Source organism: Paramisgurnus dabryanus, chromosome 18 (assembly GCF_030506205.2).
Source record: "Paramisgurnus dabryanus chromosome 18, PD_genome_1.1, whole genome shotgun sequence".
Taxonomy (NCBI): Eukaryota; Metazoa; Chordata; class Actinopteri; order Cypriniformes; family Cobitidae; genus Paramisgurnus; species Paramisgurnus dabryanus.
The window spans coordinates 31,878,153-31,897,597 of NC_133354.1; the positions used below are offsets into that span (position 1 = coordinate 31,878,153).

The following is a 19,445-nucleotide window of genomic DNA, read 5'->3' on the forward strand; positions in this document are numbered from 1 at the left end:
CAGGCTTATGTAGCTTTGAGTCGAGTAAGGAGTTTGTCCGGTTTAATCATTAATGACTTTAGTGAAAAGGCCATTTTCTGTAATGATAAGATTTGTGAAGCTCTTCAAGAAATGCCATGTTTTATGGCACACAATGAATCATTGGTGACAGCACAAGATAGTTTCTTTTCTGTGTTTATACTGAATGTACAGAGTTTGCGTTGCCATAAAGAGGATTTAAATGTGTCTATTCAACATTTACAACCATCATGTATTGCTGTAACTGAAACATGGCTGCCAGAACACTATCTGCCTGAAAGTGTACATTTAGAAAACTACAACTTTGTTAGTGTTCCTCGTTGTGTTGCATACACAAGTAAATGTCCTCCTTTCAATGATTTGAAACTTCAACAACATGGTGGAGTTGGACTTTATACAACATGTGGAGTGTCAAATACTATTATAACAATTCCAAATCTTAATTTAGAATGCATGTTGACACACTTTCCTGAAAATGATATTTCACTTGGTGTTATTTATAGACCACAAACATACCCTTTGTGTAGTTTTAAAGAAAATATGAGCAAGTTAATTGATCAGCTGCTTTCAATTTCAAATAACATTGTACTTGTCGGAGACTTTAATAATGATGCATTAAAGTCTAATTCTATGTGCTCTTTTATGGCAGATAGGGGTTTTATTCAACATGTTAAGGAACCAACAACAGAAAAAGGAACATTAATTGACCATGTGTACATAAAGCATATGACAAATTTCTCAGTACACACAGATATTGTGCCAGTGTACTTTAGCACACATGAGGGAATATTGTGCTCATTTACACTTTGAATATTTTACTTGACATGAAAGGTGTACAATTTGATGTAGTATATACTTATTTGGTGATATAGACAAGGACCATTGGAAAAACATATACCATTATCTTGTATGATTCCTGTTATGGCAGTACCATATTTATACAATGTTACTATCTGTTTAAACACTGTAAACAACAAAATACAAATTTGTAGCTCAGTAAGTATGTAAATTCTTCTACTTGTAAAATTACATTAGGTTTTTTACATACACAATTGTGGTTACTTGGTGATGGAGACAAAGACCATGAGAAAACATACCACTGTTATCTTGAAGGATCCTTGTTAAGCCAGTACCAGATTTATACAATCATGCTTCTCTGTTTAGGCATGCAATGTGTATTAAATTTACATTTACAAAACAATTATGTGCGTTCTGCTTTGGGTTCATAAAATCATTAGGATTTAAAATAGTTTCCTACAAAAATACTGTACTTGTAAAATCACATTAGGTTTTTTACATACACAATTCTGTTTACTTGGTGAAGGAGACAAGGACCATGAGAAAACATACCAGTGTTATCTTGAAGGATCCTTGTTAAGCCAGTAACAGATTTATACAATCATGCTTCTCTGCATGCAATGTGTATTAAATTTACATTTACAAAACAATCATGTGCGTTCTGCTTTGGGTTTATAAAATCATTAGGATTTAAAATAGTTTCCTAAAAAAATACTCTACTTGTACAATCACATTAGGTTTTTTACATACACAATTCTGTTTACTTGGTGAAGGAGACAAGGACCATGAGAAAACATACCAGTGTTATCTTGAAGGATCCTTGTTAAGCCAGTAACAGATTTATACAATCATGCTTCTCTGTATGCAATGTGTATTAAATTTACATTTACAAAACAATCATGTGTGTTCTGCTTTGGGTTTATAAAATCATTAGGATTTAAAATAGTTTCCTATAAAAATACTCTACTTGTAAAATCACATTAGGTTTTTTACATACACAATTCTGTTTACTTGGTGAAGGAGACAAGGACCATGAGAAAACATACCAGTGTTATCTTGAAGGATCCTTGTTAAGCCAGTAACAGATTTATACAATCATGCTTCTCTGCATGCAATGTGTATTAAATTTACATTTACAAAACAATCATGTGCGTTCTGCTTTGGGTTTATAAAATCATTAGGATTTAAAATCATTTCCTACAAAAATAGTCTACTTGTACAATCACATTAGGTTTTTTACATACACAATTCTGTTTACTTGGTGAAGGAGACATGGACCATGAGAAAACATACCAGTGTTATCTTGAAGGATTCTTGTTAAGCCAGTAACAGATTTAAATTTTATGACATTTACATTAACAAAATATTAATGTACATTCTGCTTCAGGTTTATAAAACCATTAGGATTTAAAATAGTTTCATACAAAAGGTTTCTTTTTTCTTGTATTTCAACAGCTTGATCTTGGCATAGTAAACACATATGTAACAATTTTGCTTATTTTTACAATGGGTTATGCTATAAAACCAAATATTGGCTTTTGTAGAGTACACATAATAACAGAACAGCTATTGTGAGTACTGCATAACTTAATGAAACATGCTGTTGCTAATACAACTTTTTGCTTTCCCTATAATATAAATGATAACAAAAAGCAAAAATGCACTGGTAATGGTACTCCAGGTCAACCACCTGGATGGGGTTCAAGTCCCTGCAGTGTACTTGCTTGTTATTATTTAAGATAATGCTAAAATATGTTATAATACACTTCACACAAAAGTAAATTAAACACCATATAACTTTAAGTAATAAACTTTTATTTCATGAAAGAAAATATCATACCTAGTGTTGTGAAAGAGAACATTTGACTGTATTCCTGTAATTAATTCTGTATTTTCTAAGGATGAAGTTAATACAAATTGCATCAAACAGACCGTTGGCACAAGTGAATATTTTAGCATATCTTCATTGTAAAGTGCTCTGCATTGCCTTCCTATTACAATTTGAGTTTATATTTTATAACAATGGGGCTCATTCACTAATAATTGCATACGTTTTTCGTATTTATACGCACACTTAATCTTCTTAAAAAAGAAAATAGGCACTTGAATTTATTCTTATACTTATTCTTAAGTTAGTGAATTTTGAGTGTTATACATGAGCAGCTATATGCACATAGTTGGTAAATTGCATAAATCGCGGGCAAACCTGCTCCACATAAAGGTTTTCTGCAACACTGGTCCACATAAAAATTTAGAGCAGTTTGTCAAAAAATTGCAAAAAAGCTTGAACAGAAATCTATGATATGTTTAGTGGTAAAGTTCTGTTTTGCTTTGCATTTTTTATTTGGGAGGTTATGCTTTCGCTGGAGAAAGCCAGTGCTGTCCACCAACCAGAGTAACATTACTCCTGGAAAACCCAAAGGTCAATTTAATTGTTACTAATAAAAGGGTTTTGGGTTCTTCAGGGTTAAAGAAGTATTGGATGCACTAACAAATATGCCATTTAAGTAATATGACAAAGAAGCGCATCTGTATCTTAAATAAAACAGACAGTAGATAATAACAGAACAGCTATTGTGAGTACTGCATAACTTAATAAAACATGCTGTTGCTAATACAACTTTTTGCTTTCCCTATAATATAAATGATAACAAAAAGCAAAAATGCACTGGTAATGGTACTCCAGGTCAACCACCTGGATGGGGTTCAAGTCCCTGCAGTGTACTTGCTTGTTATTATTTAAGATAATGCTAAAATATGTTATAATACACTTCACACAAAAGTAAATTAAACACCATATAACTTTAAGTAATAAACTTTTATTTCATGAAAGAAAATATCATACCTAGTGTTGTGAAAGAGAACATTTGACTGTATTCCTGTAATTAATTCTGTATTTTCTAAGGATGAAGTTAATACAAATTGCATCAAACAGACCGTTGGCACAAGTGAATATTTTAGCATATCTTCATTGTAAAGTTCTCTGCATTGCCTTCCTATTACAATTTGAGTTTATATTTTATAACAATGGGGCTCATTCACTAATAATTGCATACGTTTTTCGTATTTATACGCACACTTAATCTTCTTAAAAAAGAAAATAGGCACTTGAATTTATTCTTATACTTATTCTTAAGTTAGTGAATTTTGAGTGTTATACATGAGCAGCTATATGCACATAGTTGGTAAATTGCATAAATCGCGGCCAAACCTGCTCCACATAAAGGTTTTCCGCAACACTGGTCCACATAAAAATTTAGAGCAGTTTGTCAAAAAATTGCAAAAAAGCTTGAACAGAAATCTATGATATGTTTAGTGGTAAAGTTCTGTTTTGCTTTGCATTTTTTATTTGGGAGGTTATGCTTTCGCTGGAGAAAGCCAGTGCTGTCCACCAACCAGAGTAACATTACTCCTGGAAAACCCAAAGGTCAATTTAATTGTTACTAATAAAAGGGTTTTGGGTTCTTCAGGGTTAAAGAAGTATTGGATGCACTAACAAATATGCCATTTAAGTAATATGACAAAGAAGCGCATCTGTATCTTAAATAAAACAGACAGTAGATCAATTAGTTGATTATTAGATTTCCATGATGTTTACATGAGGCATTAAACAGACTCTTATACAGATTTACAAAGTGTGGAAGAAAAGCATGAAGATTTATTATTATGAGAATCTCCTTTATATGTGCAGAAAAAATAAGTATTTTCCATTATGTTTACATAAAACATTAAGCAGACGCTTATAGAGATTTAAAAAGTCAGGAAGAAAAGCGTAAAGATTTGTTATTATGTGAATCTTCTTTATATATGTAGAAAAAATAAGTAAGCTATAATAATGTATAGTATAATGTCTATAATAATACTTGGAAAACACTTCTGATATTACCATCATAACTTTTATTTCTTAACAAATAATTATTATATCATGCTTTGTATAAATGTTAAAACTATAAATTACAATAACTTTATTTCCATGCTTGGGTATAGTTACAGTATTGTCAAAGCATATCCATAAAACAACCTACCAAAACATGTAATCTTCCCAGAAACAATGCATGGTGGGCAAGGGAATCAAGTGCGTAAATATCAATGGACTATTTGATGTAGTTACTGACTCTTTTCATTCAACATGAACTAGCTCCTCGTGAGATTTCGAGCATGTTAAGGCACCCAAAGTGCACACCAAGAGCTTTAAATATGCCTGAAATTATAATTAAATTTGAAGTGTTACCATGGGAACAGCGTTTGATATATCAAAAATCCATTCGCAATTTATCATCTACAATGTCTGGGCATCATGTTGACCACTTTTGGTGTCAATTGCATGATTTTTCTAGAAGGAGTATATAAAAATTCACTGCATGCAACTGTAAGGCTTAAATATGCCTTTAAAATGAAAGTAAAGTTTGCGGCGTTGCCATGGGAATAGCGTTTGAGGTATCAAAAATCCCTTCGCAATTTATCATCTACAATGTCTCAGCATCATGTTGACCACTTTTGGTGTCAATCGCATGAATATTCTAGAAGGAGTATTCAAAAGAACATCGGTTTCAACTGAAAGGCTTAAATATGCCTTTAATATGAAAGTAAAGTTTGACGCGTTGCCATGGGAACAGCGTTTGAGATATCAAAAATCCCTTCGCAATTTATCATCTACAATGCCTCAGCATCATGCTGACCACTTCTGGAGTCAATCGCATGAATATTCTAGAAGGAGTATTTAAAAGAACATCGGCGTCAACTGAAAGGCTTAAATATGCCTTAAAAATGAAAGTAAAGTTTGACGCGTTGCCATGGGAACAGCGTTCGAGATATCAAAAATCCCTTCGCAATTTATCATCTACAATGTCTCGCCATCATGTTGACCACTTTTGGTGTCAATCGCATAAACATTCTAGGAGGAGTATTTAAAAGAACATTGCATGGAACTGTCAAAAAAATCCAGCTTTGTGACTGACACACTTCCTGGCGCCTGGTGGTGGCGCTATACCCGGGAGTCACAATAGGCACATCGATGCGATCGGAATCTTCAGACAAACAAACACCCCGCGTGTCATCACAATAAGATATTTTTTGCCCTAGATATTAGACACTTCCTGTTTCTCTGATTTTGCCACAACTTTGTCGCCTCGCCATGGCAACACCGTTTGAGATATCAAAAATCCCTTCGCAATTTAGCAAGTCCAATGTCTCGACATCATGTACACCACTTCTGGAGTCAATCGCATGAATATTCTAGAAGGAGTATTTAAAAGAATATCGGCATCAACTGAAAGGCTTAAATAAGCCTTTAAAATGAAAGTAAAGTTTGGCGCGTTGCCATGGGAACAGCGTTTGAGATATCAAAAATCCCTTCGCAATTTATCATCTACAATGTCTCAACATCATGTTGACCACTTTTGGTGTCAATCGCATGAAAATCCTAGAAGGAGTATTTAAAAGAACATCGCATGGAACTGTAAGGCTTAAATATGCCTTTAAAATGAAAGTAAAGTTTGACAGGTTACCATGGGTGCAGCGTTCGAGATATCAAAAATCCCTTCGCAATTTATCATCTACAATGTCTCTGCATCATGTTGACCACTTTTGGTGTCAATTGCATGTTTATTCTAGAAGGAGTATTTAAAAGAACATTGCATGCAACTGTCAGGCTAAAATAAGCCTTTAAAATGAAAGTAAAAAGTTTGACGCGTTGCCATGGGAACAGTGTTTGAGATATCAAAAATCCCTTCACTATTTATCATCTACAATGTCTCGGCATCATGTTGACCACTTCTTGTGTCAATCGCATGAAAATCGTAGAAGGAGTATTTAAAAGAACATCGCATGGAACTGTAAGGCTTAAATATGCCTTAAAAATGAAAGTAAAGTTTGACAGGTTGTCATGGGAACAGCGTTCGAGATATCAAAAATCCCTTCGCAATTTATCATCTACAATGTCTCGGCATCATGTTGACCACTTTTGCTGTGAATCGCATAAACATTCTAGGAGGAGTATTTAAAAGAACATCGCATGGAACTGTCAAAAAAAATCCACCTTTGTGACTGACAGACTTCCTGGCGCCTGGTGGTGGCGCTATACCCGGTAGTCACAATAGGCACATCGATGCGATCGGAATCTTCAGACGAACAAACACACCGCGTGTCATCACAATAAGAAATTTTTTGCCTTTGATATTAGACACTTCCTGTTTCTCTGATGTCGCCATAAATTTGTCGCCTCGCCATGGCAGAACCGTTCGAGATATCAAAAATCCCTTCGCAATTTAGCAAGTCCAATGTCTCGACATCATGTTCACCACGTTTGGTGTCAATCGCATGAATCCCCTGGGAGGAGTATATAAAAGTTCAACGCATGCATTTTTTAAACAATCCAAAATAGCCGACTTCCTGTTGGGCGGAGCTTAAATGTTAGAGGGCAAAAGTTGTTCGGGTCGATGAGATCTATAAGCGTACCAAGTCTCGTACATGTGCGTACATTTTTGCCCGATCTGTGCATCAATGTTTTTTTTTGCATTACAGGGGGCGCTACAGAGCCCCTGTGCCACGCCCGTGTTCCAGCCTTTGGATTTCTGCGATGACGGACGACTCTGACGTCTGTGCCAATTTTCAAGAGTTTTCGAGTATGTTAAGGCCCCCAAAAAGTCCAAAAGTGTTAAAAAAAATAAAAAAAAAAAAAAAAATAATAATAAAAATAATAAATCCGAGCAAAAACAATAGGGCTTCGCACCATTCGGTGCAGGCCATTCTGGCCTGCTCCTCGGTGCTCGAGCCCTAATAATCCGAGCAAAAACAATAGGGCTTCGCACCATTCGGTGCAGGCCATTCTGGCCTGCTCCTCGGTGCTCGGGCCCTAATAATTTGAATCTTTACAGGTTTATTCCAGAGTCTCCACGGTGGCTGCTGTCTCAGGGAAGGGTTAAAGAAGCTGAGGCCATTCTGAGAAAGGCTGCTAAGATGAATGGTGTTGAGGCTCCTGATGTCATTTTCCCCCAAGTCCAGGTGAAATCCATATGAAATCAGGCTGTCTTTTTAAATGACAAACTGAAATTTGCACCTATTAGTGCAATACAATGAGATGCAAAGTTGCAAAGATAAAGTTTTGGTTAACTGGATCACAAGTGGACAAAAGAGACACATTCCTGTTCACACGGGGCCTCATTTAAATGGCGTGTGTATGCACAAAACGGGGCCAGTTCCCACGCAAAGTTTGTGATCTATAAAAAACAAACTTGACGGGAGAATGTGCACACCTGTAAGCAAACATTGAGCCGTGCGCAAGCACATTCTGGAGACAAGGGGAATTTGTGACACAGATGGTGAGGTCATGAATTTAAATGAAATTGAAGAAAGTGCATGTCAGATGAACGAATATAAGTATTGATGCCACAAACACATTTCATTTCACTCCCTGTCATACGTAAGATCCACGTTTTCATGAAGATTAAATCCAGCACTGTTAGTTGGTTTTTGCACTTGTACAGAGTGATAATTGTTTCATATAGGCCTACATCTTTTTGTAAAATCCTAAATCAAAAATAAGTTTTAAAATGTAATTAGAGGTGTCTCACCGTCACATTGTCCACTACGGGAGCGCAGGAGGAGAAGAAGGCCCGATTGCATCAAATACAAGATAGCATCAAATACCCAACCATTAAATAAATACAGAACACAGTGTAAATAACAATACATTTACCTTAATTACTATGCCTTTCTATCATCAAATCTCAACGTGTGGAGATACAACCATTAAACTCGGACAAACGCTAGACTTCTTTCTATGTCCTTGTTATAACAGTGCTAATAGTGTTCATAACAAAAGCATTTAATTACACATGTGCAAGTTATTAAGAAAGAGAAAACATGTACAAGTAATATGTTTGTTAATATAAGGAAATGTCTATTTATGTTTTTACATTCAAATTATAAATGTTTATATTTCTGCCCTTTGTAGAGCACAAGCTCGTGCTGCTGGAGAAGAACGCGCATATCTAATTCATGCTGTGATTTTAGCAATGTGTTAATGATGAGTCAAACTGCTGTAAACATATAAATGCTGCGGTGACCCCCATGTGTTATGCTGCGTGATTGCACTGCTGGAGGATAACACCAATAGCTTGCATTTATTGGCAGAGTGCATGCTATCTTGCGAACAAATAACTTAATGTCATGTCTCGTTATTATGCAGGTCAGCATTCAGGAGGTGATTTGCATTGACTATTTATGGTTAAAATGTGCTTGTACAGGGCAAGATATAAGGCTGATAGATGTATGCTTGTAAGTGATCTGTAATTTATAAAGGAAACATTACCTATAGGTGTGCATACACATCGTTTTATAAATCGACGCATATGCCATTTTGGGCTTTTAGTAGAGATCCTACGCACAGTTTTATAATGGGACCACCAGGGCCGGATTAACCATACGGGCAACTGGGCAATTGCCCAGGGGCCCAAGACCTCCAAAGGGCCCAGGGCAGCAAGGGCACGAGTAAAATACTGTATCTGGTAATCTCCCGCTGGCCGCTTTATATTAAACAAACTGTCAACACGGGCTTTGCGCTCAATGCGCTGCAAAGAGAGACGCTGCGCTGAACGTGAGTTGAGAGCGGTTGAGTCTCATGCGGACTGACCAATGAAGAGAGGGCCTCAGGTTAAGACCCTCTCCTCATTGGTCAGTCCGCATGAGGTGGGTCAAAGGTTCGCCGAGCATTACGTGACGCAAGGTGTTGGTACAACAGAAAAAAACGAGACACGGAGAAGTTAAGTGGGAGCGCGAAGCGGAAATTAAAAAAAGGAAAATGACATCAGAAACGCAGAAAATGTAAAGTATAAACAGTGGTGTAGTCTACGTGATACGCAGGTATCTGCGCGATCCGATCGGCGTATGAAATCAAATAACTATAGCGGCGCGAAAGTGACTGGGGAGCAGAGAACCCCCGGGCGAGTGACAGCTAAGTAGCGCGAGAGCGATTCCAGTTATCACATGGAGAAATCTGCTTTGAATCGCTCTCGCAGTACTTTGACATCACCAAGAGGTCTGCTTAGCGCCAAATGAAGTCGAACCTGCAGACAGTGTAGCTGCTCACATGACATTGTAAACAAACAGACACAGACCATGTGGAGAAATGAACGAGAAGTGCACAACATAAAATCAGGAGAGTACAACGCACATGTGAGTAAACAACATCTAAATCATCAATCCATTATCTGGAGGTAAGGCTCCAATAAAATAAAATAAGCCGGTGTTTATGTCCTGATGTTTTTTAGCTGCCTTCCAGCATGTTTGCTTGTGCTTCACAGTGTTAAATTTCCTTTCCCTGTGTTCATTTATATCTACGTTCAAGATGTAGCCTATATGATCTTAAACTTCTGTGAGAAAATTCATGTCTGCGTTGATGTTCAGTTCAGACTTTCAAATTAAAGATCATTTTCTTCACTATGGTTTGGGTGTCTAATATATAGGCTATGTGATGGTTTTGTAATAATAATTAAGTAAAAATTTTCATTTTTAGACAATGCTTGTATATGCAACAAAAAAGCGTTTTATAACAATGACTATGCAAATTAGAGTTTATCCATGGTCATCTTAAATGTGTATTTATTAAAAAGTTCTGTTAAGTGAGCTTCCGTCAACGACGAGGGCAACTCAGCTAAGTCAGCCAGGACTTTTCTACACCGCCAGCTTACGTTTACAGCCCGGAGATTATACAGATGCTGATGTGTTTAGTTTTCATAGCATCATATGTGAGTGAATGTCTTTGATAGGAGACATAGTAGTGCATTTGTATGAGCATTTAAATATTTGTAAATCAAAATACACCTGATGACAGTTAGAATTTGAAGTATTGAGTATATGTACTGTATAATACAGTAATATATTCTGTATATGACCTTATTATGGTGATCCTGGGGTCGTGATGATGGGGCCCTTGATTATTGTTGCCCAGGGTATAACAAAGTGTTAATCTGGCCCTGGGGACCACAGGTGTTTTAATCCATCTCCATTGTTTACTTTCAACCGCTTCTGTCCTGTCCTGATTACTTTGAGGGGATGGTCTGTTGGTGAATCTTTTAAACATGGCTGTCATCATTTACTAACTCTCATATTGTAACTTCTTTGTTCTGAAGAACATGTAGGAAGATATTTTGAGGATAAATAAACGTTCATAGTATTCTTTTTATTACTATGGAAGTGAATATGGCTTATGAATTGTTTAGATCAATTCCTTATCTTCCTTCGTCTTCATCAGAACACAGAAATGTATATATGTGTTGTTAGTAAACATGCTGCAAAACGGGTTCCCTTTCAATACGGTTCACTTCGCATTGCGTCAGTTTGCTGACGCTATGGAGGAAACTCCTGTTTACTCCGTGATTGAAGCCTATTGGCTAACGTCTGTAGAAAATACAGACCAATGACGTTTGAGCCCACGTGGGGCGTGGCACACGTCCCTATATAAGCCGGGGAAATACGTCAAGAGCTCATTACTTTTCTCCTTCAGCGCGAACCTTCTCGCTGCTCCGAAGAAGAAGCCCATTACTCGCCGTCGATCAGAGCACTGCAGCGGACAACTACACACCAGCGTGTTCCCCTGCCGTTTTCTGGTGAGCAATAAAAGAGCGAATTTCAACTAAAAGAGCAGAAGCGCATTGAGATAATGTCGCTTCGGCATTGCGGTTTATGCCGAGCCCCTTTGCCTGTGGAGGATCTCCACAAAGAGTGCGTCATCTGTCTGGGTCCTGCCCACGCCGAGGCCGTACTCACCGAGGCGGGCTGCCCCCACTGCGAGCTCCTTCCCATCGCGGTGCTGCGCTCCCGCCTCGATCTCTTTAAAAGGAAGGCTTCCCGTGCTCTCCCACCTAAACAGCAGCGGAGCTGTGAAGCTGGAAGACGCCCCGAGACCGAGTCCACGCCGGCTCATCCCCCGCGTGCTCTGTCTCCCCGCCGTCACCCCGTCCCCTTCGTCCATGAGGACCAAAGCCCCCTGCCGAGTGCTAGCGGCATGGTTTCCTTTGGGTCCGGTGACAACTTGGAGATGATGTCATCCTCTGAGGAGTTAGAGGATTGGGCGGCTTCGGATGACGACGCCCACGCCGCCGCCGCTGAGGAACCAACCGAGTCGCGTCCTCACGACTCTGAGCTCATCCGCATCCTGACACAAGCTACAGCGGAGCTCAACATTCAGTGGTCGCCGCCGTCAGAGCCTCAACTCAGCCGGCTGGATGAGTGGTTTCTGCAGCCAGGGCGCCGTTCTTTCCTGAGGTTCACCAAGAGCTCACCAAATCCTGGCGTGCTCCCCACTCCACCCGAGCTCAGAGCGCCGTCTCCCACGTCCTCTCCGTAGTGGACGGCGCCGACGAACACGGCTACACAAAGATGTCGCCGCTCGAGGAAACTGTCGCCGCCCATCTCTGCCCGTCTTCAGCCGGCGGATGGAGAGCGAAGATGAACCATCCGTCAAAGCCCTGCCGTCTGACATCAACCCTGACGTCAAAATCTTACACCGCCGACGGCCACGCCGCATCCGCTCTCCATACGATGGCGATGCTGCAGGTGTACCAGGCAAAACTCCTCTGTGACATGGACGAGGCAGGCCCGGACCCGTCGACCTTCAAAGACCTGCGCAGCGTGACAGATTTGGCCCTTCGCGCTACTAAAGTCGCCACTCAGGCTGTAGGAAGAGCCATGGCCAGCCTGGTTGTTCTGGAGAGACATCTGTGGCTGAACTTGACGGAGATCAAGGATACGGATCGGGTTGCCCTTCTTGACTCGCCCGTGTCGCCGTCGGGGCTCTTCGGCTCTGCTGTGGAGGGGTTCACCCAGCGCTTCACTGAGGCACAGAAATCGTCGCAAGCCATGCGGCATTTCCTACCAAAACGATCTGCCTCAGCGTCTGAGACCGGCCGCCCAAAACCGCCGCCAGCTCAGCGCCCTAAGCCAGCACCAGCTCAACCCCAGCAGAGAGCTGAACCGGAGGTCAAGCGGCAGCGTCCTGCACGACCGGCTGGCCCGCCTCAGCGCCGCGGTCCCCGTCCCCGGATCACGCTGGACCCGACGCCGGGGCCGCCTCCCTGAAGAGAGTCTGAGGAGGAAAAGAGGCTCTGGTCCCTCTTCGGCCGGCCCGCCCTCGAAAGTTCTGCGTGTTTCAGTCCCCTCGGGCGCTGGACACACCCCCGCTGTAACAGCGAAAAACAAATTTTTACCTTTTCACAAAAAGAGCAAATTTCCTCCTCTGTACACACACACACACAAATGGCTTAACGTCCATAAGCATATCGACGCTCGCCGTCAAACTTCACGTTTGGCAATCCACACCCGGTTTGCCGGGCTGGATTCTAAACGTAATCCAACACGGTTATTCACTTCAATTCGCTCGGAGACCACCCCGGTTTCGCGGCGTTCTCTACACCACTGTGCCAGACGATCGCATGCAGATCCTCAGGGAAGAGGTGCGTTCTTTATTGCTAAAAGACGCGATAGAGACGGTCCCGGCGGATCAAAGCGAATCAGGCTTTTACAGTCGTTATTTTCTCGTTCCAAAGAAAGACGGCGGCCTCAGACCGATATTGGATCTACGCGTTTTGAATCGTGCTCTTGCCAAACGGCCATTCAAAATGCTTACAGACAGACGAATCATGGCGTTAATTCGACCGGGCGATTGGTTCATATCAATGGATCTGAAAGACGCTTACTTTCACATTCCGATAGCACCACGTCACAGGCCGTTTCTAAGATTCGCGTTCGACGGGACAGCATACCAGTACAAAGTTCTGCCCTTCGGATTATCTCTGGCACCACGCACATTTACCAAATGTGCGGATGCGGCTCTCGCCCCTCTCAGACAGAGCAGCATCCGCATATTGAATTACCTCGACGATCGGCTTATTCTAGCCCAGTCAGAGAGGGAAATTATTGCGCACAAGACCGTTGTACTCCAGCATTTGGAGAATTTAGGGTTCAAAATCAACCTCCAGAAGAGTTTGCTCACCCCCACGCAGCGAATCGCGTTCTTAGGCATGACGCTCGACTCGTTAAAGATGCGGGCATGGCTTACACAGGAACGCGCGCTCACGGTCACACGCGAGGCGGCATCGTTCAAAGCGGGTTCACATCTCCCTCTCAAACGATTCCAAAAAATGCTGGGTCTGATGGCAGCAGCATCCCCACTAATACCGTTGGGAATGCTGTTCATGAGACCGCTTCAGTTTTGGTTGAAAACTAAAGTTCCGCCCCGTGCTTGGTTGTCGGGCCGCTTATTAATCAAAATCACGTACAGCTGCGTGAAAGCGCTTTCGATATGGACATCCCCTCACCTTTTCCTCTCGGGCACGGAGCTCGGCTCCGTGAGCAGGAGGAAAGTGGTGACTACGGATGCGTCTGCGACGGGTTGGGGCGCTCACTGCGACAGCGAGCCTGCCTTCGGTGCGTGGAACAACCAGTTGTCTCAGCTACATATCAACCACCTCGAGATGTGGGCGGTTATCTTAGCGCAACGACACTTTTGACCGAAACTCCAACATCAACACGTTCTAGTGCGGTCGGACAGTATGATGGTGGTCTCGTTCATAAACCACCAAGGAGGGCTGAGATCTCGCTCCCTATCCAGGCTGGCGAAACGGCTTTTATTATGGGCTCACGCGAACGTACGTTCGTTAAAAGCGACTCACGTACCGGGTGTAGCCAATACGGCTGCAGACATTCTCTCGCGCAGCGGTCCGCCGCCGGGAGAATGGAGGCTGCATCCTCAGATGGTCGAGAAAATATGGACCGTCTTCGGCCGAGCGGAGATTGATCTGTTTGCATCCGACGAGAACGCGCATTGCCCGATCTTCTTCTCGAGACACCACGATGCCCTGTCGCAAACATGGCCGGCGTGTCTTCTATATGCTTTTCCTCCGGTGGCTCTGTTACCACAGGTCCTTCAGAGGATAAGAGAGACGAAATGCGCGATAATTCTGATCGCCCCGTTTTGGCACAATCAACCGTGGCTCCCCGACCTATGGGAGCTGAAAAAATCAGCACCATGGCCAGTACCGCTGAGGAAAGACCTCCTATCTCAGGCGAGAGGGACGATATGGCATCCACAGCCGGAGCTATGGAATCTGCACGTTTGGTCTCTGAACGGCAACCGTCACGCCTTTCAGGACGAGTGTTAAATACTCTTACTGAAGCTAGGGCCCCATCTACCAGGCGCCTGTACGCTCAAAAGTGGTCTATTTTTTCTGACTGGTGCACGACGAAAACTTAAACCCAAACACCTGTGAAGTGGAGCATATTCTGTCCTTTCTACAGGAAATGCTGGACAGCGGTCGCGTGACCTCGACGCTTAAAGTATATGTGGCGGCGATAACGGCGAATCACGCCCTTATAGCCAGTCACACCGTGGGAAAATATGATCTCATCATTAAATTCCTCAGAGGCGCTCGCAGACTAAACCCACCGCGACCTAACACGGTCCCGTCTTGGGATCTGTCCATGGTTCTGAAAGCGCTGCGCTGTCCCCCTTTCGAGCCCCTCGAGCAGGCTGACCTGCGCACTCTCTCGTTTAAAACCGCTCTCCTCCTGGAGTTGGCATCGGTTAAACGAGTGGGCAATTTACATGCGTTTTCAATAGACCCGTTGTGTCTGGAATTCGATCCTAACGATAGCAAAGTGATCCTTAGACCGAGAGCGGGATACATTCCTAAAGTTTTGACCACGCCATTTAGAGTTCAGGTGGTTTCACTTCTCGCCCTCCCGCCGGCGGACGGCGAACAAACCCCGAACACGCTCTGCCCCGTCAGAGCGTTAAGAATATACACGGACCGTTCTGCCTCATACCGCAAGTCAGATCAGCTGTTCGTAAGCTTTGCACAACATTCTTTAGGTATGCCGCTCACTAAACAGAGGCTATCTAAATGGATCGTCGAAGCCATTGTTTTGGCTTACGCCTCCCTGAATGAACATTGTCCAGTTGGTTTAAAAGCTCACTCCACGAGGGGTATGGCTTCATCTTGGGCTTGGTCTACGGGGATTTCTATCTTTGACATTTGTAACGCGGCCGGCTGGTCCTCGCCGTCTACGTTTGTCAGATTTTACAGCCTGGATGTCCCTGCCTTACAAGCACAGGTTTTATCGGCTTAATGATTCACGCGACTGCGTTTCTGTATGCCTTCACAGTGCGCTGCGAGCTCACCGTCATGGCTACCTATTAATAAATCATGCACAGCTTGCGGCGCGCTCAGGGAACCTGCCGTCTCGTGCTCTATTGTATATGCATCATGGTGCGTTTAGAAACTTCACTGTATGCGTAATACTGTCTCATATATGGTGCTTACACTTGCGCTCGCTAGAGCTATGTATACGCTGGGTTAGGCCCACATGCAGTGTCTCTCCGGTAAGGGCACCTCAGTCCGTTGTGTATGCACGGCGGGATGGGATTACGTTCCCCCATAACTGACGCAATGCTTCGTTCCCGTTATTTCAGGGAACCGGGGTTACGTGAGTAACCTAAGCGTTTTTTTCTTTTTCATTTATTTAAGAGCAACTGAAGAAAAGTGGCGGAGAGTAACTGCTTTAGTTTTAATCAATGAAAGCCCCAAGTCCATGCCAAACACTGTGGGTTCACCCTAGAAGTCAGGACTAATGTAAAAACAATGTGCTCAGTACATTACATATTAGGTCAATAGGAGGAGAGTAGGCTTTTGTGGATGTTTGAACAGATTCGACCACATGAGCGTGTACTACACAAAAGCAATATGCGGTTAGTAGGGCATAGTCTGTGTCTTAGAACCAATGTCATGACACAGTAACACTTTAAACTTTACTTTTTTTACACTTCCTGTTTTAGACATTTATTTTTGTAAAGTAAAGCCTTTTATTTCTTTAAAGGTGCCATAGAATGTAAATCTGTATTTATCTAGGCATACAGTATATGAATAATAAGAGTTCTGTACATGGTAATGACATATCGTGAGCCTCAAACGCATTTGTTTTCTCCTTCTTATGTAAACCTTGTGCACGCAAAAGACTGCCGGAAAAACAAAATATGTAACAGTCAAGATGTACACCCTAAAAGGAAAAATCCAAGGGTTGTAAATGGAGATGTAAAAACGTTTCTGGATAGTTTTTGCTCCTAATTAAGTAATATACCCTGTATATAGCACTTGTGCTACAACCTGGCATAATGCATCTCTCCTTGTTTGTATACAAGGTTAATGTTAATTTGTGCACTGTTCCTGTTTAAATAAAAAAAAATGAAATGAAATGTAAATATCAAGGACAATTTAACAGATTATTTCAATGCATTCTTTGACACCTCTAAATAAATAAATAGAGAGGTGTTCTTGTTCCTATGACTCTACATATTGGCATGCTTAATGTTTTCTTAGCTGTGGACATCAGATTGTCTACCCTTGTGGGGGGTGTTTTTTTTTATTTCCATCGCTGTGTACTAAAAGATGTTTATTTTTTATACATGAACTGCAGTCAATGGAAAATACTGGAAAAATGCAGACCTACAATCTCTTTGTCCTGGTGAAGTCCACCAACATCCGCTGCATTACTGTCCTGCTCTGCCTGGTCTGGTAAGACTTCTTTTGATGTGCTCTTATCAAAAACATAGATTAATGCATATTTTTTTCTCAGTTATGTCCACTTTTTTCTACCATTACTTAAAGGGATAGTTCACCCAAAAGTAAAAATCCTGTCATCATTTTCTCACTCTCATGTTGTTACAAACCTGTATACATTTATTTTACTTTGCACACAATGTCTTGCAAACACTGCCTTGAATTGTCCTGTTAATGAACCTGACGTCTGACAGCTGTAGGACTTCTGGATATTTAGAGAAATAGTCTACAATCAGAAGAAATTAACTCCTTGAAAATCAAAAATGTCAGCAGCTATTTTCTGCCAGGGTCCCTTTGGAACTGGATATGAGATAAGTGGCTCTTTTTGGATTTTTAGGATGACTCTCTTCACAGCAACTAATGGCTTCAGGGAGTTCTGGCCAGCTGTATACCCTGGTGTGCCGTATGAAGTTGTTTAAGCACTTCTGGTTGTAGTGCACAAGGGATGTTGAAGCGATCGTCTTTCAATGAGTAGCTCATCATCTAAGCTAATAGTGTGCCTGTCTGGGACATTTTTCTTTTTGTTTGATCATGTGCATGATGTTACCTCTGAGCGATTCTCCATTCACTGCATAGATGATTTTCTCTTCACTTAGGTCTAGACTGTTGCATCAGACTGAATGTACACTCTGGACAGTGTGTAAGCATCTGGTTGCCAGGATTGTAAACAATGTGAATGTGTCATACCTTTGTGCTGGAGCAGCATTCTTTGAAGGCGTGCTGGTGTGGCGCCTATGGGTTTGGAGAATTTCGACTCAAGTGGTTTGTGATCTGACTGAACTCTAATGGGCACTGCTGGTGGAACTTTCTCAGAGTGAACACTATGGATAGTAGCTCTTTTTCTTTCTGGGCATAGTTCTTTTCAGCGGTCGATAATGCTTCATTTCATTTATTTATTTGACAGGGACAATGCGAACATACATAGTGTCAAAGCAAGCTTATCACTAAAGTGCTGCATAAAAAGTTTATAGCAAATACTAATTTTCAACTTCTGTCCCTGGTTGGGCACTAAAACAATACAAATTACATATACTATACTGCTTCAATTTAAAACAAATGAACATGAAATTGACAATTCATGTCTCTAATCATACACGATAAAATTTACCCATAAAATTTACCCGTAAGGTTAAAAATGAGTGCACCTTTGATTTGTTTTTAACCAGTTTTTTAGCCTGGAAGTAAACACATTAAAATCCAGTACATTCTTAATGTCAGATGGTAATGAGTTCCAAAGTTTGGAGCTCTTCACAGAGAAGGTCGTCTGACCAAAACTGGTCCTACATAATGGGATTTTACAGTCATGATTTGAAGAACCCCTAGTGACTCGAGTGCTGCTCTGTCTCTCAATAAATAAACTTAGTGGCACAGGTACTAAATGATTAATGCACTTATAAATTAGTTTAAGAAAGCAAAAGTTGCTAAAGCTCTCAAAATTCATTAAGTTATATTTTTTAAAAATGATACAGTGATGATGTCGTATTGGTTTTTTGTCCATTATTTTTATTGCTCTATTGTATACAGAACGTATACATTTGGTTGCAGTGGGAGTGGCTTGAGCCCATGCTGTCATGCAATACGATATATATGAGAAAAAAATCATGGCATGCATGTACAGCAGGGCTGCCTGGTGCGGTATAAAACTTCTAATTAATTTAAAACAGTTAAGATTACTTTGGGTTGTTTTAAAAATCTTCTTTATGTGCTTATCAAATTTTAGTTGTGGATCTAAAACCAATCTTAGATATTTGAATTCTGTGACTGGATTAATTTGTTTATTTTGTATATTAACATTAAATCTTCCTTTTAAATCAAGTTTTTTAATGGAAAAACACATGGAAACTGTTTTTGTGAAATTTAAAACAAATTGATTTTGGATGAGCCATTGTTGGATGTCAAGCATACTAGTAGATAATACAGCTGCAGCCTGCTCAGGTGACTTGGCGGGTGCATAAATAACTGCATCATCTGCATATAGCTGACAGTGCGGATATGTTTTGATCAACTTTAACACAC

The 19,445-nt window shown here is 41.1% G+C and overlaps 1 protein-coding gene across 1 annotated transcript in view; it reads left to right on the forward strand.

Moving 5' to 3' along the window:
- LOC135776752 (organic cation/carnitine transporter 2-like) overlaps positions 1-19,445 on the forward strand; it is a 147,758-nt gene that overhangs the window by 67,101 nt on the left and 61,212 nt on the right. Inside the window, exons 5-6 of the mRNA XM_065287654.1 lie at positions 7,692-7,818; positions 17,287-17,384. Coding sequence (XP_065143726.1) covers positions 7,692-7,818; positions 17,287-17,384 — 225 coding nt within the window. The remainder of the gene's footprint in view (positions 1-7,691; positions 7,819-17,286; positions 17,385-19,445) is intronic.